The sequence below is a fragment of the Drosophila yakuba genome, chromosome 2L (assembly GCF_016746365.2).
Source record: "Drosophila yakuba strain Tai18E2 chromosome 2L, Prin_Dyak_Tai18E2_2.1, whole genome shotgun sequence".
Lineage (NCBI taxonomy): Eukaryota > Metazoa > Arthropoda > Insecta > Diptera > Drosophilidae > Drosophila > Drosophila yakuba.
The window spans coordinates 29,610,643-29,637,794 of NC_052527.2; the positions used below are offsets into that span (position 1 = coordinate 29,610,643).

The 27,152-nt window shown below is 39.4% G+C and overlaps 1 protein-coding gene across 5 annotated transcripts in view; it reads right to left on the reverse strand.

Annotated features, from left to right (window-relative positions):
• Positions 1 to 27,152, reverse strand: part of LOC6539269 (G protein-coupled receptor kinase 1) — a 133,439-nt gene that overhangs the window by 12,408 nt on the left and 93,879 nt on the right. For 4 of the 5 annotated variants that reach the window (XM_015189739.3, XM_039371249.2, XM_002086129.3 and 1 more), the window contains 6 exons: positions 23,199 to 23,390; positions 22,990 to 23,145; positions 22,612 to 22,938; positions 20,048 to 20,148; positions 19,460 to 19,678; positions 2,346 to 2,552 (listed from right to left, as the gene is read on the reverse strand). In XM_015189739.3, coding sequence (XP_015045225.1) covers positions 2,346 to 2,552; positions 19,460 to 19,678; positions 20,048 to 20,148; positions 22,612 to 22,938; positions 22,990 to 23,145; positions 23,199 to 23,390 — 1,202 coding nt within the window. The remainder of the gene's footprint in view (positions 1 to 2,345; positions 2,553 to 19,459; positions 19,679 to 20,047; positions 20,149 to 22,611; positions 22,939 to 22,989; positions 23,146 to 23,198; positions 23,391 to 27,152) is intronic. The other variant, XM_039371250.2, reaches the window with a different exon arrangement.

The following is a 27,152-nucleotide window of genomic DNA, read 5'->3' on the forward strand; positions in this document are numbered from 1 at the left end:
TTTTTGGAGTCTGTATGCTTAATATCAACTTTCTAGCTTTTGTAGTTCCTGAGATCTCAGCGTTCATGCGGACGGACAGACGGACAGACGGACGGACAGACGGACATGGCCAGATCGACTCGGCTATTGATCCTGATCAAGAATATATATACTTTATGGTCGGAAACGCTTCCTTCTGCCTGTTACATACTTTTCAACGAATCTAGTATACCCTTTTACTCTACGAGTAACGGGTATAACCAGTTCCTTGACTATCTGATACCCGTTACTCAGCTAGTGGAAGGGCGAAGAAGAGTCTTAAACACTGGCAATTTTTGTCGGTTTGTAGGCTTTAGAGTGGGCGTGGCAGAAAGTTTTTTGGCAAATCGATAAAAATTTACAAGACTCTCTTAAGTCTGTATGTTTAGTCTCAACTTTCTAGCTTTTGTAGTTCCTGAGATCTCAGCGTTCATACGGACGGACAGAGAGACGGACATGGTCATATCGACTCGGCTATTGAATATATGGTCGGAAACGCTTCCTTCTGCCTGTTACATACTTTTTAATGAATCTAGTATACCCTTTTACTTTACGAGTAACGGGTATATGAGGCTAAATGAGCTATGAGGCTAAATTTGCATTAATTGGTCCGATCTTTACTAGTGGAACAAATTAGTGGATGCCATAAATATTTGAGTTGACACACATAAGAAATGTAAAGTCCAGACATTACTACGTTAGTAATAGTTACTAACGTAGTAGCCGATCTATTTGCCAAGTTTTTTCAAACCAGCCTTACTCTCACGCGCTCACGTATCCAAGCCGAAAGCAATTACAAAGGACTCCCTAAATGGTCGGGTATCCCTAGGCTTTTTGAAAATGGTATCAGTCCTTATTTGCAGCACATTTGCAAGTTAACTTTATCACCATGTCAGCATAGTTTTATAAAACGCAGACCTAACCTTTTGGAGCAAACTTCCCTGGTAATACAGGACTTCAAAAATAATCTTTAAACATACATACGTAAACTACACTGACTTTGTGAAAGCATTTTAATCTATCATTCTCTTTTAGTAAGAAACTTGATTAGGTTTCCCTGTTGATCCTGTAAATTGAATTTTAAGTTATCTGAATCGCAGGACGCAACGGGTCCTATTTAAACATTTTGTTTTATGTCCAGTGTCCCACAAGGGAACCCCCTAGGTCCGCTCCTTCTTACCTTATTCATTAACGACCTTCCTTTATAATAAAGCATTTGCGTGTACTTATGTACGCTGACAATGTAAAATTATGCTGCAGTATAAGGCTTTTTTTTTGTCAGTTGCACTTACAATCCTATCTAGATAGCATTCAAACATGGTGGCGTGATAACTTATTCAACTTAAATGGCTCATTATGACCTTTTGTCGTGTGAACTCAATATTCGCGACTTACACTCTAAATGGGTGCTCTCTGGACAGAATAACACAAGTTGATGATCTTGGTGTTTTTCTGGACCCTAAACAAAAATTTTCAGACCATATTTCGTCTATTGTCAATAAAGCCAAGGGTGTGCTTGGTTTTGTAAAAAGGTCCTTACATGACTTAAACCGTATTAATTTCGCTTAGCCGTCAGGGTCTTGCGTATGGATAACCAGTTTGGAGTCCACAATACGAAGTTCACTCAGACTAAATTGAATCGTTTCAAAAACATTTTTAATGGTAAGGCGGCGCCTTATTTGGGATGCAAAACGTATATTAACTCCTTATTTCAGTCTACTAGAATGGTAACCTTGGAGCAAAAAAAATGGAGCAGTCTTCATTATACCCGTTACTCGTAGAGTAAAAGGTTATACAAAATACGTTGAAAAGTATGTTACAGGCGTTTCCAACCATATAAAGTAAATATATTCTTGATCAGGATCAAAAGCCATGTCCGTCTATCTGTCCGCCTGTCTGTCTGTCTGTCCGGCTAGAAAGTTGATTATGCAGATTAAACATGCAGATTTAGAGACATTTAGAGACATAGACGCATCGCAAGTATGTTGACCCATGTTGTCCGTATGAACGTTGAGCTCTCAGGAACTATAAAAACTAGAAGGTTGAGATTAAGCATACAGATTCTAGAGATACAGTCCAAAAGTTTCCACGCCCACTCAAACGAACACAAACCACCCAAAAGTGCCACGCCCGAACTTTTGAAAAATGTTTTGATATTTTTTGAAATTTTTATAAGGCTTGTAAATTTTCCATCGATTTGCAAACAAAATTCTGTCACGCCTACAATTTTAACTTTTTTTCTTTCATTACATTTTTTTCCATATTCTATCAATATTTTAAAATGATGTGGAAATGTCTCGTTCGCAATTTATGGAATTCACACATACCTATTTGGATATAGCTTGGCATATTTTGTTTGCCATAAAGATGCAAAAGAGCCCCCAAGCTTTTTTATGTATCCATGTAATATACAATCCGATTCCTTTTCATCTGCATCGAAGTGCTGCTTTTGCTTTAATTTTCTCTTTTGTTCTAGTTTATCGGTCTCACTGTTGACCGTATCAAATACTGTTTCAGAAACTTCCTGTTGCCACCTACGAAAGATAAAGAAGAGAACAAGAAATAAAATCAACATTTTTTATTATTATATATGGATAAAACGGATAATATTATGAATTTATATGCGAAAATGAAGAACTTAATATAAATTTATAAAATGAGATGCAAGTTAGGAACTTTTTAAGATCACTATATTTATACGTAAATCCGAAACTGTACCTCAGGTATTCTTAAAATGGCAAACTATCATGGGATACAATAAGTTAAAGACTAGGTTATAGTTTTTTAGTTATACCCGTTACTCGTAGAGTAAAAGGGTATACTAGATTCGTTGAAAAGTATGTAACAGGCAGAAGGAAGGGTTTCCGACCATATAAAGTATATATATTCTTGATCAGGACCAATAGCCGAGTCGATATGACCATGTCCGTCAGTCCGTCTGTCTGTCCGTCCGTATGAACGCTGTGATCTCAGGAACTACAAAAGCTAGAAAGTTGAGATTAAGCATACAGACTCCAGAGACATAGACGCAGCGCAAGTTTGTCGATTCATGTTGCCACGCCCACTCTAACGCCCACAAACCGCCCAAAACTGCTACGCCCACACTTTTGAAAAATGTTTTGATATTTTTTCATTTTTGTATTGGTCTTGTAAATTTCTATCGATTTGTCAAAAAACTTTTTGCCACGCCCACTCTAACGCCCACAAACCGCCCAAAGCTGCTACGCCCACACTTTTGAAAAATGTTTTGAAATTTTTTCATTTTTGTATTGGTCTTGTAAAATTCTATCGATTTGCCAAAAAACTTTCTGCCACGCCCACTATAACGCCTACAAACCGCCAAAAACTGTGTTTAAGACTCTCCTTCTCCCTTCCACTAGCTGAGTAACGGGTATCAGATAGTCGGGGAACTCGACTATAGCGTTCTCTCTTGTTTTTTTATAGTTTCTGTCGAAATAGCTTTATGTGAAAAAATTTTCAGGATAATAATATAGTTGAGCAATTTTTACGATGACTGACGATTCAAGTGTAACGATTTCGAATATTCATACCCGTTACTCGTAGAGTAAAAGGGTATCCTAGATTCGTTGAAAAGTATGTAACAGGCAGATTCTTGATCAGGATCAATAGCCGAGTCGATCTGGCCATGTCCGCTTGACCGTCCGTCTGTACGTATGTACGTCGAGATCTCGGGAACTATAAAAGCTAGAAAGGTGAGTTTCAGTATCCAGACTCCATAGACCTAGCGAGAGATCACCACGTTGGTTGACCCATGTTGCCCCGCCCACTCTAACGCCCACAAACCGCCCAAAACTGCCACGCCCTCACTTTTGAAAAACGTTCAGCTGGGCTGAAATTCGGTAATATCGGAATCTCAAATCTGGAATCGCCTATTCCGGTAACACAAGCGGATTACTTTGTCTTTGTAAGTTTTAGTTGATTTGCGAATAGGGACTATACCAAGTGTAGCTGGGAGCCCGAGCCGAGTACAGTACACTGTACTCAGAGTACTTGCATAAATCAGTACTATAATTACATACGCATTGGCAATGCTAGCATAAACAATAATGTTCAAGTGAAAGTGTTCTATGATCGCCGACTTATGAAGCACACTGCATAAGTGCATGGTCAGCATTTCCACGCTAACCGAAAGCCGCTATGTACATAATGTGCGCACATAGCATTCTCTCCCAACTCTCTTAACATAAGTAATACATAGTGCAGCCGCTTCTCTGCCCACTAGGCAGCTAAGGCGCACTTCATAGCTTAAAGAATCAGGGAAATTTAAGAACTGAAACAAAGAATTTGCAAGTAAAATAAACGGAGCTATGCTCCATAAAAACTACAAATAAATTGTGAAACTACTTCTGGCGGATCCTACCTTCGACATGGCGACCGTGACAGGACCTAAGGACTAAGGAGGACACGCCCCAATCAACACAAAAATGTTTCAAATAAATTATGGATTGGCAAAACTTAATAGCCATCTTAAATGAAATAAAAGAAAAATTTAACAGGTCATATAAATGTTTGTCTCAGAACAGTACAGTTCAAAAACAAACTGGCAATAAGCATACAACCATTCTGGTAGAATCCTTTAATCAGGGAAGATCCCATATACATAACCAATGAGGGAAACTAGACAAAAAACAGTGGACAACACTCTCCAAATTTTTAATTAGACTAAGAAATAACCTAATAAATATCAAAGAAAGGTACGATTTAAACATATCGATACAAACAATTCTAAATTCCCCTTTGACACTAAGTGAGGAATCAACAGATTCGCTCAGTGATTCTGACTCTGAACTAGAAGTCAAAGAAGAAGACTTGAACGACCTGACAATAGCCGCAATATTGCAATTGCCGGAAGATTCAGAGAATATAGAAGATCAGGACATAAAATTAGACATAATGACGGAAAATTCAGCCGCTATCAGGGCCTACATAAGGGAAGTGTCGAGCGCAGTACCAGAGTTTGATGGACAAAATATCCATCTTCAGAGGTTTATTATGGCCATCAAATTAGTAGACCTTGCAAAAGGATAATTTGAGGACATTGCAGTCCAATCTATAAAATCAAAATTAATTGGCACTACTCTGAACCTGGTACTGAGCGAATCTACAATTGATACAATAATTAAAAAATTGTAGGCTTCAATTGTTGGGGAAACAACAAAAAACATCAAGGCAAAATTATTCACAGTACAACAAAAAGGCAAAACATCTACACAGTTTACAACAGAAATTGATAACTTACGTAAGCTCTCAGAAGCCTCGTATATCAATGACTACTAGGGATGCCATCGATGTTACTGTGCTAGAACCAGGTACATGCACAACTATGGATGCTGCCATAGGTGCGTACATAAGAACTAGCACCAGAGTAACCGGAAATGTGAATCATGTAATGTATTCAAAGAGAGCTTACTCTAACAGAGGCCAAGGTTATAGAGGTAATGGTCGCGGCAGAGGCAATCGCCATTACAATACAATAACCATAATTACAATTACGGCAATAACGGCAACCAAAATAATGGTAACAATTATAGAGGCCGTGGCAACTCAAATAAAGGAAGCCGAAACAATCAAAATCGAAATAATTACAATAACAATGATAATGCTAGTGTGAGAGTAACCAAAATAATTCGGGAAACTCGAAACAAACCTCAGATAAACAGCAATAAATAAAGCTCATGTACATTCAATCAATCTAAGTATAAATATATTCATTGCATTTGACCATGTGGCAACAGGAAAAAGATTTATTTTCTTAGTTGACACAGGTGCAGATATTTCCATACTAAAAGAAGAAGCCGACTACTTCAACAATATAACTTCCAATTGCATACGCATTAAGACAATTTACTAAGGGCGAGCGTAATAAAAGTAATACTGAGCAGGAATTAGCGGCAATACATTGGGCAATAACTTCAGACCCTATATTAATGGTGAACATTTTATAGTCAAAACTGATCACAGACCACTCACCTTTTTATTTTCAATGACTAATCCGGGCTCAAAATTGACTCGTATGCGACTTGAATTAGACGAATATAATTTTACAGTAGAGTATCTGAGAGGTAAAGACAACTATGTTGCTGAAGCGTTATCAAGAATAGCCATCCAAGAATTAAAAAATATAACCGGAAATATTATGAAATTCACTACGAGACTACAAAGTAGACAAAAATCCTGCGCAGGAGAAACAAACAAATCTGAATTGTATACGTAATCCACAGAAAAAGCTTCAATGCCCAACGTATACCAAGTCATCAATAATGACGAGGTACGTAAAGTAGGGACATTGCAAGTAAAAAATATGATATGTTTCTTTAAGAATGGAAAAAAAATTTCTGCAAGGTTTGATGTCGATGATTTATATACAAATGGAGTTCTTGATTTAAAATAATTTTTCCAAAGGCTTGAAATGCAGGCCGGTATATATAAAATTAGTCATCTCAAAATGGCAACGTGGGAACATATCTTTGAACACGTTTCAATAGATTATTTTAAACAAAAGGGCAATAAAATATTAACAAAATTAAGAGTGGCGCTACTCAACCCGGTGACCTTAATAAGCAATGAAAAAGAAAAAGAATCAATTTTGTCTACACTACATGATGATCCATTACAAGGAGGTCATACAGGCATTGCAGAAACCTTGGCCAAGGTCAAAAGACATTATTTTTGGAAAGGTATGTCTAAACAAATAACAGACTACATTAAAAGATGTCAAAAATCTAAGAAAGCGAAAATAACAAAGCATACAAGGGGTATGCTTTACTTTGTATGACTTTAACTGAAACCCCTGAACATGCTTTCGACAGAGTGATAGTGGTCCTCTACCCAAGTCAGAAAATGGCAACGAATATGCAGTCACTCTCATTTGTGACTTAACTAAATATTTAGTTGCAATTCCCATACCGAATAAAAGCACAACAACAGTCGCTAGAGCAATTTTCGAATCTTTTATTCATACTTACGGTCCAATGAGACGTTCATTACGGAAATGGGTACAGAGTATAAGAATTCAATCATCACATTTCTTTGCAAATATCTAAAGATTAAAAATATAACGTCTACCGCTCACCATCATCAAACAGTAAGTGTAGTCGAAATAACTTTATAGAACTTTAAATAATACTTACGATATTACATATCGGTTGTTAAAACTGATTGGGACGTATGGCTTCATTATTTCGTCTGTTTTTTTAATACAACCCCTTCTCTATTTGGTAGAACAAATAATTTACCAATAAATTTCACTAATATAACTAGCATAGAACCAATATACAATATAGATGATTATGCTAAGAAAAGTAAATATAGATTAGAAGTATCATATAAAAGAGCTACAACTATACTTGAAGAGCATAAAAGAAAAAATAAGGAAAATTATGATTTACAAACAAAACATATAGAAATAACAGTAGGAGATAAAGTTTTATTAGGAAATGAAGTAGGTCATAAATTTATTTTAAATATACGGGACCCTATAAGGTAGAAAAGATAGAAAAAAGAGACAACATAAGAATATCAAACAATAAAAACAAAAAACAATAGAGAACGCTATAGTCGAGTTTATCTGATACCCGTTACTCAGCTAGTGGAAGTGCGAAGAAGAGTCTTCAACACTGACAGTTTTTGGCGGTTTGTGGGCGTTAGAGTAGGCGTGGCAAAAAGTTTTTTTGCAAATCGATAGAAATTTACAAGACTAATACAAAAATGAAAAAATATCCAAACATTTTTTAAAAGTGTGGGCGTGGCAGCTTTGCGCTGCTTCTATGTCTCTGGAGTCTGTATGCTTAATCTCAACTTTCTAGCTTTTGTAGTTCCTGAGATCTCGAGATCTCTAAACCAAGGAGGTTTGTTAGAGATAGACGGATAGTACATCGGAATACAAGAGTTAAAAAATGATTTAATTGCGGTATACAAAATATTTATGTCATCCGCTTATATGTTCCATTAGTACAGATCGGGCCAATTAAAGCAAATTATAATAGCTTGCGACAATGATATGTCGAGCAAGCCGTCAATAAAGTCATGTAGTGCTATAGGAAGAAGGATATTTGATACCAGGTATTGATACCAGGTATTGATACCAATTGGTGCCTATCGGACCTTCTATTTGAGACAGGCTGAGAAAAATAATTAAAATATTTTGCAAAATCAAAATGTAAGAGCAAGAAATTCAAACAATACTATTGGAAAATGAGAGAAAATAAGAGCTAACGCATATGAATTCAACGTTGCGGTACTCATACAAAACTCCTCTGACGTTAGAGGTAGAACTAACCGCTATTAAGACTCCACCTTTCCGCCGGTCCCGGTCGTGCCTGTATATTGTCTACATACCTGGGATCACTTAAAAATTTAACCTCCCTGGCTACGTGAGGGAAGTTTAATTCCTACGGCCTTTATACCCGTATACTAAATTAGCCGAGTTGATCTGGCCATGTCCGTCCGTATGAACGTCAAGATTTTTGGAAGTATAAAACTCTAACGGCCACAAGGCACCCAAAACTGCCACACCTACACTTTTTAAAATAATTAGATATTTTTTCAGTTTTGTATTTGTCTTGTAGATTTCTACCGGTTTGCCGAAAATTTGTGTGCCACGCCCACTCTCACTACGCAAATCTGCCACGCCCACAGTTTAAAAATGTATTGACATTTTTTCCTTTTATTATTAGTTTAGTAAATTCATTTTGATTTGCCAACAAAGAGCCTAAAACTGCCACGCCTACACCTTTAAAAAATATTTTAAATATTTTTTCAGTTTTTTATTAGAATTAGAAAATTCCAATTCTACCGATTTGCCAAATAACTTTGTGCCACGCCTACTCAATAGCCCACAAGCCGCTCATTACTGCCCCGCCCACACTTTTGAAACATTTCTTATTCTTTAATAATTTATTTTTTTTCCTATTTCTATCAATTTGCCAGAAAAATGTGAAAATTTTCTGATTCGCACTTTCACTAGCTGAGTAACGTGTATCTGATAGACGGCAAATTCCAATATAGCGTTCTCTCCTGTTAATCTTAGGTTCAAACCCTTTTACCGTCATACTATCCGGCCAAAATTCAACAGAATATATTGTTACAAATAGCTCGTTTGGCACAGATATCTTGAAAGATGAAATGTCCCTAGCGGAATAAAATGTTAACATTTTTGTACTTTTCTGTAATCGGCTTTTGTTTTGACAATACATCAGATGATGTTTGATTAGGGGAAACACTGGTTGTTGCAGACAAATTTAAATATCTAGCAATCCCAAGTTGGGCACCCTCCACCACGGGTTGATCGAATTGCTTTGAACTGTCTCTGCTGGGGGATTGTTGCGATCAACAACAAACCAATTACCGCTGGGGTTTGCTCAAACAAATATAAATTCGAATCATTGGATTTCAAGTCAAAGTGAGTCAAATCAAGAGAGAACGCTAAAAAAAACATAAGTCAATAAACTTAAGCTGCGTCTATGTCTCTGGAGTCTGTATGCTTAATCTCAACTTTCTGGCTTTGTAGTTCCTGAGATCTCGACGTTCATACGGAGAGACGGACATGTCCATATCGACTCGGCTATTGATCCTAATCAAAAATTTATATACTTTATATGGTCGGAAACGCTTCCTTATGCTTGGTACATACTTTTCAACGAATCTAGTATTCCCTTTTACTTTACGAGTAACGGGTATAACTAGATCCTAATTATAAAGCCCCATGTGTTTAGTGGATGGATATCGTTAGATCTTAAAGTCCACATGATAGTGTACCAGTTTTCCCGATGAGAATAAAATTTGTTAGGTAATAGAAGAACTTGACAACGGCAAGAGAGGTCAAAATGTGGAAAAACAATCCGATACTGTAATATGAGCGAATTGGTATCCAAGTGGTCGACTTTGTGCGAAAAGGTGTATTGTATTCCAACATCTATGTGGACAGCATGCTAAGTTGACATTTGATGACTTGGGATTTGGTAGTTAGACGATTGAGCTGAAGTAGAAGACAGCCCGTACTCTAAATGTTATGTTCAAGAAATGGATGGTCGATATCCAAATTGCTGGTTTGTGTGGAAGAGAGCGTATACTCCAGAGAAGATTATGAAAGATTATCCCGCCAAATTAATTATGAATTATAAATTAATTATAAAATTAAGCAGCACGAGGTCGTGTAATAGTCAGGAAGGTCATGTCGGAGAATTATTTTGTATTACTAGATTTAATTATCAATAGTAAGTTTCTCAGTATAATCGATTATAAAAATAAAGGAAGAACAAAGATAATGAAAGAACAAAGGAAATGAAAGAAAGCTTTTCCATGATAGGGGTCCTGAATAAAAGCGACGTAGGGAAGGAGAGCGAAATCCTTGCCGAGCAAGATAGAGAACAAGAGATAAAATATAAAAAGGTAGTTTAAGGTGGCCGTAACGAACTAGCAGCCAGAAGAAAATAAGAAACAATAATGTTTTCATAATGTTTTAAATTTTTTCTTTCTCCCTGATGAAATTGTTGGGTTTAGTCAGGAGAGAGAGTGTACTCTAGAAAAGATTGTGAAGGATTATCCCGCCAAACTAACTTTTGAAGACACAATAGAAGTTAGAAAATTTGTTTTGCAAAATTAAATTAAATCATATAAGTATTTTACTTTGTCAAGCGATATGTTAGAAATTAGTATAATAAAGTTGTAACGAACTGATTTTATTGGTCCGCTTGCTGCCCCAGGTACTAACGCTGCGTGATTGGTGCCGAGGAGATGGCCCGTTGCGCTAGGAAACGTAACTGTTCCCGGACTTGGGTGAACAGGTGGTGGACTCTCAAGGCGAAAGACGTGCTAGCCGCAACATGCTGTCCCTTGTTCCGGCCGGTCCCGCCAGACGGCGGTTGACTTTCCACTAACGCTCTGTGCGATCGCCCGGTTTACGCCGCAGTGAAAGATACATTTCCCCAAGCTGATGCGGAAGTACCTAGATGGGTTTGCTCGACGGCCTCGTTTCCGCTGTCGAGTTCCCGAGTTAGGGTGTGGTTAGGGTGGGCGTGGCAAAAAGATTTTTGACAAATAGTTAAATTTACAAGACGAACAAAAATTTAAAAAAAAATTTCAGCACATATTTCAAAAGGGGAAGTGGACGTGGGCAACGTTTTGAAACAAACTTACACAGCGCAGACGTCGCTAGCAGAAGTCTGCATGAATACAGTCAAAGCAGCATTTGGTACTCTTACTCAAGGTTCTGACTGACTGAGTGAGACATTGAGTAAAACGAAAAAATGTACTATACTCGAACGGCGAAGCAATGCACAAATGAGTACTCGCGACCGAGTACTCGGAATAACCCAGACGGCTAGTTAGCCGCATTGGCGACGTCAAATTTATTACGTATTTGTTTATTCGTTTTTGGCTCGATTTTAATACAAGACATAGAAAAATAGAAAGACATGGATTATTCAATTACTGAATGCAAAAACATAAAACATATCAGAATTGTTAAATTAATTAAATTTCTAGAATCTGAAAATGCTCTATTATTAATATGTCATTCTATTTACACATAAATTATGTATCTACATATATTATGTTGTACATATGTATGCAACTTACTAAGAACATAGGCTTTCGTTCGAGCTCTGCATTCTTATCATTGCCTATGCAAGCCATGAACGACGAAATTGCCAAATTTTATCCGAGTACTCTAAGCATTTACTCTGCATTCACTCATTCTATCCATTCCGCTTTGGATTGAATTTCACTCATTTCAACGAAAACAACGCTAACCAATGCGCAATTCACTTATTTGAAACCGTTTCAGCCCGCCGAATTGCGAGTTATGCTTGTGAGTACTCAAATAATCGAATATTTTGAGTGCACATGTGCAGAAATCTACTCGCTAGCATATCTATGCGTATTTTTAATTTTTATCGAGAATATATACTTCCCCTTATAATATGTTATCTAAGAATAAATGCTGTGCAGAATTTTATTTGCTGTACTTTGCCCTTGAATGCATTGGATAAAATTTTGATTGTCTTTCCTTGCAAAATCAACCGTAAAACAAGGCTTAAGCTTTATGTGTCAAGCTGAATATCTTAGTGAAAAAAAATCATTCAAATCCACTGCAGATATAAATTAAGATAAGGGTTGGCCGGCGGTTAACGCGCGCGACCTTTACTAATCAGGTGTCAGGCGGAGCCGTGACAATGAAAGATTAGGAGTTACTTTTTATGCTTTATTACACCGAGCCAAGCGGAGCTGTAGCGTCGGAGACAAAATCAGAACTGAATATAAAATACAAGAATTCAAACTTAGGAGCTAGCATGAAAACGAAACACATTGTTGCGAGCTCATATTCGTAGCAGCCACGCAAATCTGCAGTGTCTGCCGGCTACGTATCGACATCCGGCATAATGCTTACGTTGCAGTATGCCGATGTTGTCGTATTTCATGCGCCCGTGGGAGCGACGTTTGCTTTAGGTAACAAGATGCGTACCATGCACCCAGATTTCAGAGCCGTTGTCCACTTGTACCTTGGCGGCCCTGTCGTTGATGATGACGATCCCCTCATCTACATAGGTGATGGGGTCCAGGCTGCTGGGTTGTATTGCGCAGTGCGCCTCGCCGCCTGCATGGAGTTCTTTCGCACAAGAGCTGCCTGATGACTGAATTCAAATCTGCGTGATCAAGAATATTTGGGCTAACAATGTTCATTTTTGCAAGTGTCACGGCCAACATTAAATTTTAAAGCTCCATCATGAGCATTCTATTTCTCGCGAGCAACGTTTCATACAAATGACCGGAGTCAATTTGCGACGCTTTTGCTGCTTTGAGGATTAAGTTGACGGTGGCAGTTAATTTATTAATTTGACTCTGGATTTTTGTATTGATTTCTATCTGCCTATTGTTCGCGTCTATCAATCGCGCCTCTACGACCCTACTGTTTTGCAAATCGCTGGCATCAGGTGTACCGGCTACAACCTTTAGTATGGAGCCCAGGAAGTGTGCTGAATCTACATTCAGCAAATTTCTCATGTGTGACTGCGGGAAGTGGCTAAGCAGACCGACCGTCTCCTCTACTACACGTGCGTACTCCGAAAGATTCGCGGAGTGCCTTACGTAGGCGAAATTCTCCCACACCAAGATCTGGCCATCGACTTTGGGAATGTATTTGGCGCGCGAATAATCGGTGATGTGAGCCGATGCCAATGATAGAGACACGAGAAGGATAAGATTGGTCCTGTGGGTGAAAGTTTAAATGGTTAATTTTTCTATTTTGCAGACAAGGGGAACCCAACACCAATAATAATAAAAATGCTTAAGAATATAATGTGCGCGGATGGCGCTAGGCTTAGATCTATTAAAAATTACGCCAAGTGGCTAGAAAAAATTTAAAATTAAGCGAAACACTTACCTCGCTGCTGAGCGCGTCATTTTAAATTGACCTTGTGGACCACCCTCCCCTCAATAAGGACCGTGGTCCCCATGTCCGCTTCTACAGCTCTTTTTTCGCACAACGGCGTGAGCTTGTTGCCGAGTCTTCGGTTGGATTTTCACTTTCTCGCCAACATCGAATGTCCTATTCTGCCGCGAGGCGTTTTCTCTGGGCCTCAGCGCGGTCTGAGCCTATTGCGGATCTCTAGCTGTGGCTCATCGGGGTGTGTTAGGACGATGTCAGCCGGTCTCCTGTCTCCACTACCACTGGGTAGTGGCCAACATTATTATTTCGACCGTATCACTCAAGCCCTTGTCTATCTTTATGCATCTGGCTAGCTCAAGCAACGTGGAAACGCTCCACCTGCCCGTTGAAGGTGCTGTGCAGTGGTGGTGCGTTTGTAACGCTTACCCCAAAGTTGTTACACAGCATGGACACGATCGTGTGTGACTTCAACGACGGTTCGTTGTCGCAATAAATGGTCTTTGCCCTTGGGAAAAAGTTCAAAGCTGAAGCAGCGCCGGCTTCAGGTCTTCAATAGTTCTCGAGGCGATTTGTTGTACGAAGGCAAATTTAGAAAACTTGTCGACGCAAGTGAGGAAAAACTTTTTGTCGGTAGAGAAAATGTCGATGTGCAACATTTCCCCTGTGTGTGACGGTATTGGCGTTTCACCGAGTTCTTGTTTTCTCGGGTGCCTGTCATACTTTGCCCTTGCACAAGTCCTGCAATTCTGCACGATCTCGTTGGCCAGCTTGGCCATTTTGGGGAAATAGTATTCCGACAATACCTGCTTTACATTTTCTTGCGCTGCTCTGTGTGCCCTATTATGTTCAGCAGTTAAGATTTCCCTTCTTTCTTCGATTCTGAGTACGTCCACGACGAGGTTCCTGCAATGCCAGAACTTTGTGGCTGGGAACCTCCGGACTATCTCATCTTGTATCATTGCGAGCGTGTGCAAATCGCAATGGAAGGCGTTTACGGCCCTTGGGACGATTATGTCTGCCAGTTCGTCTAGTAAAGACCCCCTGCAGACGAAGTTAACCGTGTGGCGCCTTTTATTCCCGAATAAAATAAAGGTATTTTTAGACGGGAAACCTGCTTCTTCCAGTATTATCTGGTTCTGGAAGCAGTTCAATGGCTTGTCTGTTGACTCGATTGTGTGGGTGAGAGACACCTCACTGTGAATCGTTGCTGCGCAAGATTCGGGCTCTTCTTGTTCCAGCACATTAAGCTGTTGTCTGGACAAGGCGTCCGCTACCAGGTTCTCTTTACCGGGCTTGTAAAATAGACGAGCATTGAACTCGTCTATGCGGGCCTTCCACCTCTTAATTTTTGCGTTCGGGTTTGATTCCGACACAGAAAATGTTAACGGCTGATGGTCAGTGAAGATATTTATATCATTCACTCCATACAAGTAATGCCGCAGTTTAGCCAGGGCCCAAACGATGGCCAATAACTCACGCTCGTTAGTCGCGTAGTTGGCCTCACTGTCTTTAAGAGTTATTGAAATCATTGTTATAGGGCGGCCCTCTTGAGACAACACCGCACCTATACCATGGGCTGAAGCATCTGTCGTTAGATCAAATGGCTTCTTATAGTCCGGGTAGCTGAGCATGACATCTTCTGATGCCAATATATTGCGCATCTTTTGGAACGCCTCTCGCTATAGCAGCGAAGTCTCTGATGAAGCACCTATAGTAGCTCGCGAGGCCCAGAAACGATCTGACTTCGAATACCGTCTTAGGCTCTGCAAATTCTTTTATGGCCTTTACCTTTTCTGGGTCCGTTGTTGCACCGTTACTGGTGACAATGAACCCGAGAAAGCTCACGCTTTTCTTAAAAAAACGCGATTTCTCGATCGATACTCTCATGTTAGCTTCTTCTAAGCTCTTTAACACCCACTCTACATGTTTGATGTGAGCCTCCTCGTCTTGCGAGAAGATGATCACATCGTCAACATAAACATAGCAAAATTTGCCTATTTGCTCCCGTAGGATGTCATCGATCGTTCTTTGGAAAATGCTGGCGGCGTTCCTGAGGGCGAATGGCAATCTCTTAACTCATACTTTCCTCCGTTTACCGAGAAAGAAGTTTTTTCACGATCGCGCTCCGCTAGTACGACTTGATGGTATCCTGATTTAAGATCCAGTGTCGAAAAATAGCGTGCTTTGCCCAAATTGCCTAATATCATTGATATATTTGGCATGGGGTATTTATCGGGAATGGTGTGCTCGTTAAGCTTGCGAAAGTCTGTCACCAAGCGCTTCTTGCGGTTTCCCGCATCATCGGTGCCCCTTTTATCAACTACCCATATGGGGTTGTTGTAGGGGGATGCCGATTTCTGAATTATATCGTTTCTTAGAAGATCTTGGATCTCCTTATTAACGAAGTCAGCTACGCCCATGGGATATGGGTACAGCTTGGCATAGATGGGCTCTTCGCTCACCGTTCTGATGGTGGCAACCACCGAAGTATTATATGGCAGAGCCTCGTTTGGGTCTGCAAAGGCCTTTTTCTGGCCTTTAATAATTTCCGAAAAGTCTCCCGCACTGAAGCGGGTGCATCTGAGCAATCCACATCGGTGAAATTGACATCAGTGCATTTGTGGAAGGAGATTTTCTCAACTTCCGTACCCCATTTGAGCTGACCGGAGGCCAAACAGAGTGACGCCCCAGCCTGAGCTATCAAATCGAGACCGATTATCCCATCGAAGGTTGACAAGTCTGGTAAAATGAAAAATGTTGCTTTCACGTTAAACAACGCAACAAAGCATTTTTGTGTGACGGTGGTTGAGCCATGGATGGAATGCAAGGTGAATTGCAAGTTAACCGGACGGACGCCACGCAACCCCTTGTGTGGTCTGATGTAATTCTTGGACGTGCCGGTATCAATAAGGAAGCTCATATCCTGCCCTGCTACTCTTCGTCTAATGACGGGTAGCAGGGATTTTCCCCTAAAAAATTGAGGGCGTCAGAATCACTTTCGGCATCGTCCTCGATCTGCGCCATAGCGCCGTTGGCAGCTTCGGCGTACGAGGTCTGCCCCTGCCCAGCATCTTGGGTTACATGATTCACCCTTTGTTGCTTGCCCTTTCCGTTAGAGCGACCGGACATGGCCGACCGCCTGCTGACGCCAGCGGAGGCCTGGATGGGCTGTCCAAATTTTGACAGCGAAGGGTCTACCTCCATTGGTTCTGGAGCACTGGCGCGAGTTTGCTGCTCGGCATTTCGCTGGCCGTATTGGCCTTGCTGCTTGTTCTGCCTACTAAAATGTGGGTTCTTTGACCCGCTTGCCTGCGTTTCTTGTTGGGGTGGCTTGACCCGCTGTTGGGTACTTGCCTTGTGTTCTTTTTCCTCAATGCTTCTCGCGAAGTTGGCAGCGAACGCATATCTGGCGCTCGCGCCAGAGCTGACGGCAAGTCCCTTGGCTTTGCTGAGAACAGCACATTTGTGAGACTACGCTTGAGTCCCGAAACAAACACACGTAGTGCATCTTCGCGGAACTTTTCGCAGAGGCCCTTTGCTAGGACCGGCTCGTATGACATGTTGACTTTTTTAGTCAACAATGTAAGCTTTTTGCCGACCTCATCATAGTATTGCAGCAGAGACATGTTGCCTTGTCTCAGCGTGGCCAGCTCTTGCTCAATTACGTGAACTGGACGTTTGTCGCTGTACGTGAAGTCGAGGCGACTTATAATCGCGTCGAAGTTAAGAACTATGCCGAAAGAGGCTAGAACAACGTCCGCGGCCCCCTGATTTTGTTTCTCATAATTATGACCGCCTGATAATGGCGTGAACTGCCGTCGTACGGCCTAAAAATACGATAGGCTGCGAGAGCCGCCTGTCTCCATGAAACATACGATTCATGTGCGCCTGCAAGCTCGGGCAAGCATTTGACGGCATCTAATGGCTCGTCGCAGCGGATATCATTTCTTATCTCTATGGGTGCATAAGCTTGCACCTCTGGTGGCGTAATATGCGCTACGGCCAGCTGCTGGGACATTGCGTTGACTTGGTCAAGCAAGACCTTATTTGCAGCGGCTTGCTCAGCTAAGGCAGCGGTGACGGCTGCCTGTATTACGAATTTCAACTGGTCTGGGTCCATGACGCTGTCTGTAGGACGAGGTGAGGGTGGGGGTGAGGGTGTGCGTCTTGGCACTGAATAGCGAATGCGATGGTCGTCGCAATCAGAGTCAGAATCACTACACTTTCGGCGAGTGGTTCTATAGAAAAGGAAGGGTGAAGTCATATGCTTCTAATGTAAACAACGAAAACTCGAACACAACGCTTGAGGACGGAGGCAACAAAGTTGCGAAATCCCACGGATCGTATTACGTTGAACGACCAAACAAAACGAACAAGATGAAGGCAGACGGAAAAAAAAATTTGTGCGCGCATGCATTTGATGCGCCGCTTTTAGTAATTATTCAACAAATGTTTATATATTTTTGCTGCCAATAGTTTTCCGTCAACTTAATCCTTTACTAGTTTCACGTATGTTAAAACTATTTATTATTTAATTTCATTTAAGAAAAGACACTTGCAAAAATTTGTTTATATGCTTATTTTTTTGTTTCGCAGGTTTAAGTGCAGTTTTAAAAAAAAAGGTGCCCACTTACATTTTTTTTTTGGTGTTGTGTTGTGTTCTAAACTGAAGTTGGTTTCTGTTTTTGTACACTGCTTGTCTCTGCCTCCCGCGCTGCCGTCTCCGCTGTCCAGATAGCTCTGTGTGACGTGAAATTAAGTTTGCGCTATAGCGCACCTCAGCCAACTGCACTCAAGAGGCGAGGTTAATGGCGTTGTAGCTGTGCTGCTGCCTGTGTTGACGTAGGTCAGCAGCACCCACTTGTTAAATAGTTCTGTTGTAAACAACAGTGGTCACAAGCACTTGTTTTGTTGCTACAGCCCTGTTAATGTGGCTGAGTCTGATTAACTTGTAGTTAGGTTTTAGATTTTTAGAATTTCTTTTAGTTTGTTTTGCACTTTTTTTTTGTGTTCGTGGGTAATGACTAACGCACTGTCAAATACCACTGGTTGGGCGCCAATTAAGATAAGGGTTGGCCGGCGGTTAACGCGAGCGACCTTTACTAATCAGGTGTCAGGCGGAGCCGTGACAATGAAAGATTAGGAGTTACTTTTTATGCTTTATTACACCGAGCCAAGCGGAGCTGTAGCGTCGGAGACAAAATCAGAACTGAATATAAAATACAAGAATTCAAACTTAGGAGCTAGCATGAAAACGAAACACATTGTTGCGATCTCATATTCGTAGCGGCCACGCAAATCTGCAGTGTCTGCCGGCTACGTATCGACATCCGGCATAATGCTTACGTTGCAGTATGCCGATGTTGTCGTATTTCATGCGCCCGTGGGAGCGACGTTTGCTTTAGTTAACTTATACATTTGATATGCACGAACGTATTATATTCTGACTAGTTATACCCGTTATTGGTAGAGTAAAAGGGTATACTAGATTCGTTGAAAAGTATGTAACAGGCAGAAGGAAGCGTTTCCGACCATATAAAGTATATATATTCTTGATCAGGATCAATAGCAGAGTCGATCTGGCCATGTCCATCTGTCCGTCCGTCCGTATGAACGTCGAGATCTCAGGAACTACAAACTACTATACAAACCGCCCAATGCTGCCACGCCCTCACTTTTGAAAAATGTTTTGATATTTTTTTATTTTGTATAAGTCTCGTAAATTTCTATCAATTTGCCAAAAAACTTTTTGCCACGCCTACTCTAACGCCCACAAACCGCCAAAAACTGTTAGTGTTGAAGACTCTCCTTCGCACTTCCACTAGCTGAGTAACGGGTATCAGATAGTCGGGGAACTCGACTATAGCGTTCTCTCTTGTTTTCCTTAAATACTCTCTATGTGTTTTTCTATTACTTGTCTATCTTCCTGCAAACTAATCCAAACACTACTTCCTGGAGGTAAATGCGTGACATTCAGCGCTCATTCAATAAAAAGGTCATTCAATATACATAAACTATCGATTAAAATCTTACCTTTCAGATATGGTCAACGAAAACATTTTATAAAGATCTTGATCGGCGTCGTTTAGTTTTATGCCCTTGGTATCTTCCTCATCAAACGATCCAATATCAAAGGCATCTGCGGCATTTACTTCTCCCCTAGGGGGTACTAAAGGTGGAGTATATTTTTGTAAGTAAACTTGGTGCCAATCAATTCCACAGAAAAAGTTGTGCATTTTTACTTCATCCGCGCTAAAAGATCGAAAATTAGGGCAAAAAATAAATATATATATTAGTACACTGTGTTGAAAAATTGAACTTTTATTGCTGGATCCGCTGCGAAATTGGTGGATTACAATACGCATACTCCAAATATGGTCATAATAATGATTCCTAATCAAAAATTCCAAGCAAAATATAAATTTAGTTTTACAAAACGGTGGGCATGTACAAAACTTTTAAATTAGATAAAACTAATTTATTTTACAATTTAGGTCCAATTTCTAGAAACAATTGCTTATGGACCAATTTACGTGGTATATGGGTAATTTGCGCATTGTATCAACAATCTTTTTGGGTTACGGCAATGGAAGTTTATCCTGCTACACAGTGTTATCTCACCCGTTTCCCATGCACCCAAGCCGTTTAGAGACGTCCCTTTGAAGTAACATTTCCAACAAATTCTTAAGTTCCAAAGAAAACGATTCCGGAAGTTCTACGTTCTAAAAAAAAAAAAATTATTAAAAAAATATAAAGTACACAGGTTCTTAAAATCTTTTGGTTTTTTTTTTTCCTTTTGGTAATATCCTTATAAAAAAATTGTTAATTAAAAAATGTGTATACTTTTATAAAAACAGGGGTAGCCAGATCCCAAAATTCTAAGTTTATGTACCCTTTCCGTTACAGTCTACATATTCTGGATCAGGATCACTAGCCGAGTCGTCCGTATGTCGTAACGTCGAGTTTTTAGATACTATAAAAGCTAGAAAGTTGAGATTATGTAGTAAATTCTAGGAAATTTTAAAGTGTTTTTTATGTTATTGTGTGTCTTGTCAATTTCTATCGATATGCAGAACAAATTTTGGCCACACTCAGTCTAGCACCCACAAACCGCATAAAAGCAATCCTGCACACGTCTTTAAAAACCTTTTTTAATTTTTTTAATTTGCCTTATCCTTTTTTATCGATATGCCAAACAATATTATAAATTTAAACTTCCCACTTCCACTAGTTGATTAACGGATATAGATAGTCGAATATACTCGAGTATAGCGTCAAACTGCGTCTGCTGCTGAATTTTCAAGTGCTTTCATATGTTCTATTATTAAATCGTATTCTTCTTGGTTTAACCAAATTTTATATTATTTTAATCATGTGTTTTTCAGTAAGATGAGATAAACTAAGGGCTAATGAGTATAAAAGAGGAAAAACTACGTTTACAGGTTACTGCACTACTTTAATTAATAGTGATCGTGACTGCTCTTCTTCTAATTACCTCAAATAAATGCATAGGCTCACTATCCACGAAGTGATGATTTACAGAACCATTTAATTATTTATAATTGCTGCATATTTTGATTATTTAATAGAGAGTAGTATTATAAGAAAAGGGAGTGAAAGTGCAAAATGTAACAAAACGAAAACTTAATTTGTTGAGTTCAGTGGTAAAACACGCCTTATCTGGTTTGCACTACTTATTATATTGTTATTATATTAATATATAGAATTATGCTATAGTCGGGGACTATCTGATACCCGTTGCTCATCAGTGGAAGTGCGAAAAAGAACAACAATTTCAACAATAACAGTTTTTGGTGGTTTGTGGGAGTGGCAAAAAGATTTTTTGGCAAATCGAGAGCAATTTACAGGATTAACAAATATGTGAAAAATATCAAAACATTTTTCAAAAGTGTGGGTGGGGCAGTTTTGGGCGGTTTGTGGGCGTGTCAATAAGTTTTGGATATCGATAGAAATTTACATTTTTAAAAAGTGTGGGTGTGGCAGCTTTGGGCGGTTATTGGGCGTGGCAACATGGGTCAACAAACTTGCGCTGCGTCTTTAGCTCTGTAGTCTAGATCCTTAATCTCACTTTTTAGCTTTTATAGTTTCTGAGCTCTCGATGTTCATACGGACAGGCGGACATGGCCAGATCGACTGGGCTGTTAATCCCGATCAAGAATATATATACTTTATATACTCGTATATATACTTTTCAACGAGTCTAGTATACCCCTTTATTCTACAAGTAACGGGTACAAGAGTAAAACTTTGAAATCAAGACTTTTTTGCTCAGTTTGTATAAAATTAGAAATTAGGAAACAATAGCTTAAATTATTATATTATTTATTGTTTATTATTTATATTATTTATTGACGAACCTCCAAGACTGTGGTTATGACTGCTGTGATGTCGAGAATAAAATCTAGAAATATATATATATATATATATATATATTAGGCATGCAGAGACGTAGACTCGAGGAAAATTTATTTCAAAAAATTTACACGGCCACTGTAACGCTGACAAACCACCCAAGACTGCCACGCCAACAGTTTTCACAGCATTTTTTATTTCATCTCGTGTTATATAATCGTGAAAAGCAGTCAAGGCCAGAATATTGAAAAATGCTTGAATTTTTTTTTGATTTCATACATTTCTTACCAGTTCCTATGCCAACCCACTAACAGGTATATAATAGTCGATGAAATCGACTAAAGGGTTATCTCTTGTTAAAGCCGTTACCGGTAGAGTAAAATTCTAGATTCGTTAAAAAGTATGCAACAGGAAGAATTTGGCGTTTCCGATCGGAAACTATAAAAGCTGGGAAGTTGAGACTAGACATGTAGATTGAAGTTAAGATTGTATTATCTTGTAATTTTCTGTTTTCTAATATATAGTCAAATGTGTATACATATGCCTTTCCCTATTTTCTAGTCCTCATTTACTGAGTTGAAAACCTTTGACTGAAATCAATTTAATTTTTGCAAGGGTAAATTTATGCTTAAGTATGAATCTTGTTTATATTAATGAAATCATAAATAGGGCTCAATTTATGGGTTAATTTCTTTTTTAAATTGTAGGAACAAAAAAAACAAAATTCATAACTTTAATCCCAAATTTCTTGTGGTTGATAAAAAATGTCTCAAAGTATTAAATTGATATATTTGAAAGATCTATAAACATACCATAGTTAATGTCATTTTGTCAATTTCAAGCTTATCCTTTGTTTTATGTTGTCGAAATGGAGAATGACCTTTAAGCAATTTATACAACATGCATCCCAAGCTGAACCAATCAGCACACGAATCGTATGACGTTCCTTTGGATAGCACTTCTGGAGCCATATATCCATGAGTTCCCACTGATGCATGCGGTTTCTTTTTTGAGAAGTCGCAAGCCAATCCCAAATCAGATATTCGTATGTGTCCGTTTTCATCGAGCAATATGTTGGCGGGTTTTAAGTCTCGGTACACAATACAGCGTTTATGCATGTGTTCCAATCCCATAATAACCTAATATGTTAGAGGTTTGAGTAAAATAAAATATTTAATGGCATTACTTACTTCAGCTGCATAAAATTTCATTTCGTCCTCACTAAAAATACCATGCTGCGATAAATGGTAATGTAGATCACCACCGTTCATTAGGTCTAATATAAAACACAGTTTATCTGGTGTATGAAAGGCATAGGTCATACACACTATAAACGGACAATCAATCTATGAAAATGTATTAATTACTAAAGTAAAGTACAATTTATAAACGATCTTACTCCAGTGCTGACTGCTTGCAACATATTTCTTTCATTAAGTGCTAACATTTCTCCTTGTTTCATTTTAATCCGTTTTTTGTCTAAGCATTTCATTGCATACATTTTTCCAGTGTCAGCTTTTCGGCATCCATATACTTCTCCAAAACCCCCTCGTCCAATTATTCTATGAACGCTGAAATCGTTCATAGTTAGCTGAAATATATGAAAATGGCTTTTTAAGAAAGTAAGAATACTTAAAAATACTGTTTAATATCTACATATATCAAAAAACATATATACACTAAAAAGATTACATAAGGCTTACAATTTTATAATTCTATTGTTTAAACGTATAATCGTTTTATTTTTTGGATTCATTTTATTGTTTTGGAACAGTGAATTATAATCGATAGGGACTCTGTATCGCCTCTGCGCGCAGAGCTTTAGCTCTTGTACGCGCTCGCCCCTCTTTTCCGCACTTACGCTCTCGCTTTCATCCGGGCTCGCGCTTTCCAAATATCGCAGTCGGGCGCCGTCGAACACCCGAGCCCGCTTTATCGATGTAAAGCGGGTGGGAGCGCCGCTCTAGTTAAAGCTTCAACTTTAGTCTCATGTATGCAGCTGAATAAAGCAGAACTCAAGACCCACGATGCCCCCGCTTCGTTCTTCTTCTTCGACCCCTGGGGGGTTTTTTTTTTGACTTTTGCTCTGCGCCGTGGAAATTTATCTATTCGCCAACAGCTTGCCACTTATCGTTGGAGGACGATCGCCCTCACAGACACTGTTTCTTCAAGCCCGGATATTCTTCCCGTTTGCCAGCAGTTTCCGGCCATTTGTTCCGCCAAGATCAGTACGAGCCTTCTTAAATTTTCTCACTGCCCGTCTTCAGCAGAGCTGCAAACATTCAATTTCGGGCGCACTGCTGTAAGACTATTTTCTGTGTGAATTCCACATTCGTGAATTTTCCCGACACAAAGGCATGTGAGAAATTTAACTCACCACATTTGTCTTCTCAATCCGTCTTCGCTTCGCTTTTATGCGCGCGCCGCCGTTCTTTTTTTCGTATATCAACGTGCAAACGGTCTTATACGTACATACATATGGTCATATGTTCGTACTTCATACATATTTACTTATGTTTATAAGTTCATACATTATACATCATACATATTTACATATGTTCATACATCATACATAGTTACATATATATATAATTATATAATCGCAATTTTCATATGTAAAAACAAGAGAGAACGCTATAGTCGAGTTCCCCGACTATCTGATACCCGTTACTCAGCTAGTGTAAGTGCGAAGGACAGTTTTTGGCGGTTTGTGGGCGTTAGAGTGGGCGTGGCCAAAAGTTTTTTGGCAAATAGATAGAAATTTACAAGACTAATAAAAAAATGAAAAAATATCAAAACATTTTTCAAAAGTGTGGGCGTGGCAGCTTTGGGCGGTTTGTGGGCGTTAGAGTGGGCGTGGCAAAAAGTTTTCTTGCAAATCGATAGAAATTTACAAGACCAATGCAAACATGAAAAAATATTAAAACATTTTTCAAAAATGTGGGCGTGGCAGTTTTGGGCGGTTTGTGGGCGTTAGAGTGGGCGTGGCCAAAAGTTTTTTGGCAAATAGATAGAAATTTACAAGACTAATAAAAAAATGAAAAAATATCAAAACATTTTTCAAAAGTGTGGGCGTGGCAGCTTTGGGCGGTTTGTGGGCGTTAGAGTGGGCGTGGCAAAAAGTTTTCTTGCAAATCGATAGAAATTTACAAGACCAATGCAAACATGAAAAAATATTAAAACATTTTTCATAAATGTGGGCGTGGCAGTTTTGGGCGGTTTGTGGGCGTTAGAGTGGGCGTGGCAACCTGAATCGACAAACTTGCGCTGCGTCTATGTCCCTGGAGTCTGTATACTTAATCTCAACTTTCTAGCTTTTGTAGTTCCTGAGATCTCGACGTTCATACGGACGGACAGACGGACGGACAGACGGACATGGCCAGATCGACTCGGCTACTGATCCTGATCAAGAATATATATACTTTATATGGTCGGAAACGCTTCCTTCTGCCTGTTACATACTTTTCAACGAATCTAGTATACCCTTTTACTCTACGAGTAACGGGTATAAAAATATAATTTTATTTTACTTAATGATTACAATATTTATAGTTGAGAAGAACACCGACCGATTATAATTAGGCCTCAAGCTGAATTCTGATAATTACTCTGTTTTGATTGACGTTCAAGCCTCGGATTCGAGCTTTTCTAATATGGACTTTAGACTTTAGGGTTCTGATCAAATGAAGAGAGAAAGCTTTGGAGTTGCTGACTTTAATTGTCTTTGAATTTCTCTTGGATTTAAGTGCATTAGCTCTTGAATACAAGTGCTCTTAGATTTTTATAATTTTGTTTATTGAAATCTAATACTTCTGTTTTTCGGGATTACGAGTCCGAGTTTTGAATGTGGAAACGTGACGATGATGCGAGGTCTTAAGCAAGGAATGTTTAAGTTAGGCAACGGATATTTAGTCTACCAGGGGTGACTTATCTGGTATCTTTTGGGTACATCCAGAGTTGTGTAGGATGTGTTTGTGTATACATGTTGTATGTGTATTAGTGTGTAGGCATGTGCTTAAGTCTTAGGGACTTATGGATATGTCACTATATATATATATATATATTTTTTTTTTTTTTAACACGAGTCTCACGGCCACACTTCCGCCCAACTGACCGAGAAGATGCCGTGTATCGTACGACTCGAATCGCGGGAAGATAGACGCGATATAGAAGACAGTTAAGGACAAGGAAATATATGTATAAGTTAACACGCGCAAGCTTAAGTTTGCTGACAACGCTCTTACGCCGGATGCCGTCGTGACAAAGTTGCAGCCGAAACCAGAGCCTCGCACGCGTAAGCTGCCGGACCGCCCGTTGCAGACGCTGACTCAACATTTAGCCGACTTTCCAGCGGCAGCGGCGGCTTCGTGGTCCGACGGAGCTGGCCCTAAGTTCCAGTTTTAATTTTGTTCTCCAATTGTCAAGTACAATAAATAAAAACAAATAGTTACCTTGCCGAGATATAATAAATAAATCAAATAAAGATTCCTTACTTAAAATAAACGGTCTTGTTAATTGGCGCCCAAACGGAAAATAACCCAGTTACTATAACTCTTCGAGCTAACGCAAAGAGTCGCGGTACGGTTCAATAAAGTGAATAACCAAATCAACAAGTGAACTCAATTATCCAAATGAAAAAACTCTTCGAGCTAACGCAAAGAGTTGCGGTACGATTTAAAGTGAACAACAAACAAATTTTGTGAAAAAAAAACCACAAAAATAGTGAAAAACAAGAGAGAACGCTATAGTCGAGTTCCCCAACTATCTGATACCCGTTACTCAGCTAGTGTAAGTGCGAAGGACAGTTTTTGGCGGTTTGTGGGCGTGGCAAAAAGTTTTTTGGCAAATAGATAGAAATTTACAAGACTAATACAAAAATGAAAAAATATCAAAACATTTTTCAAAAGTGTGGGCGTGGCAGTTTGTGGGCGTTAGAGTGGGCGTGCAAAAAGTTTTTTTGCAAATCGATAGAAATTTACAAGACCAATACAAAAATGAAAAAATATTAAAACATTTTTCAAAAGTGTGGGCGTGGCAGTTTTGGCCGGTTTGTGGGCGTTAGAGTGGGCGTGGCAGCATGATTCGACAAACTTGCGCTGCGTCTATGTCCCTGGAGTCTGCATTCCTAATCTCAACTTTCTAGCTTTTGTAGTTCCTGAGATCTCGACGTTCATACGGACGGACAGACGGACGGACAGACGGACATGGCCAAATCGACTCGGCTATTGATCCTGATCAAGAATATATATACTTTATATGGTCGGAAACGCTTCCTTCTGCCTGTTACATACTTTTCAACGAATCTAGTATACCCTTTTACTCTACGAGTAACGGGTATAAAAATAGTGCAAAA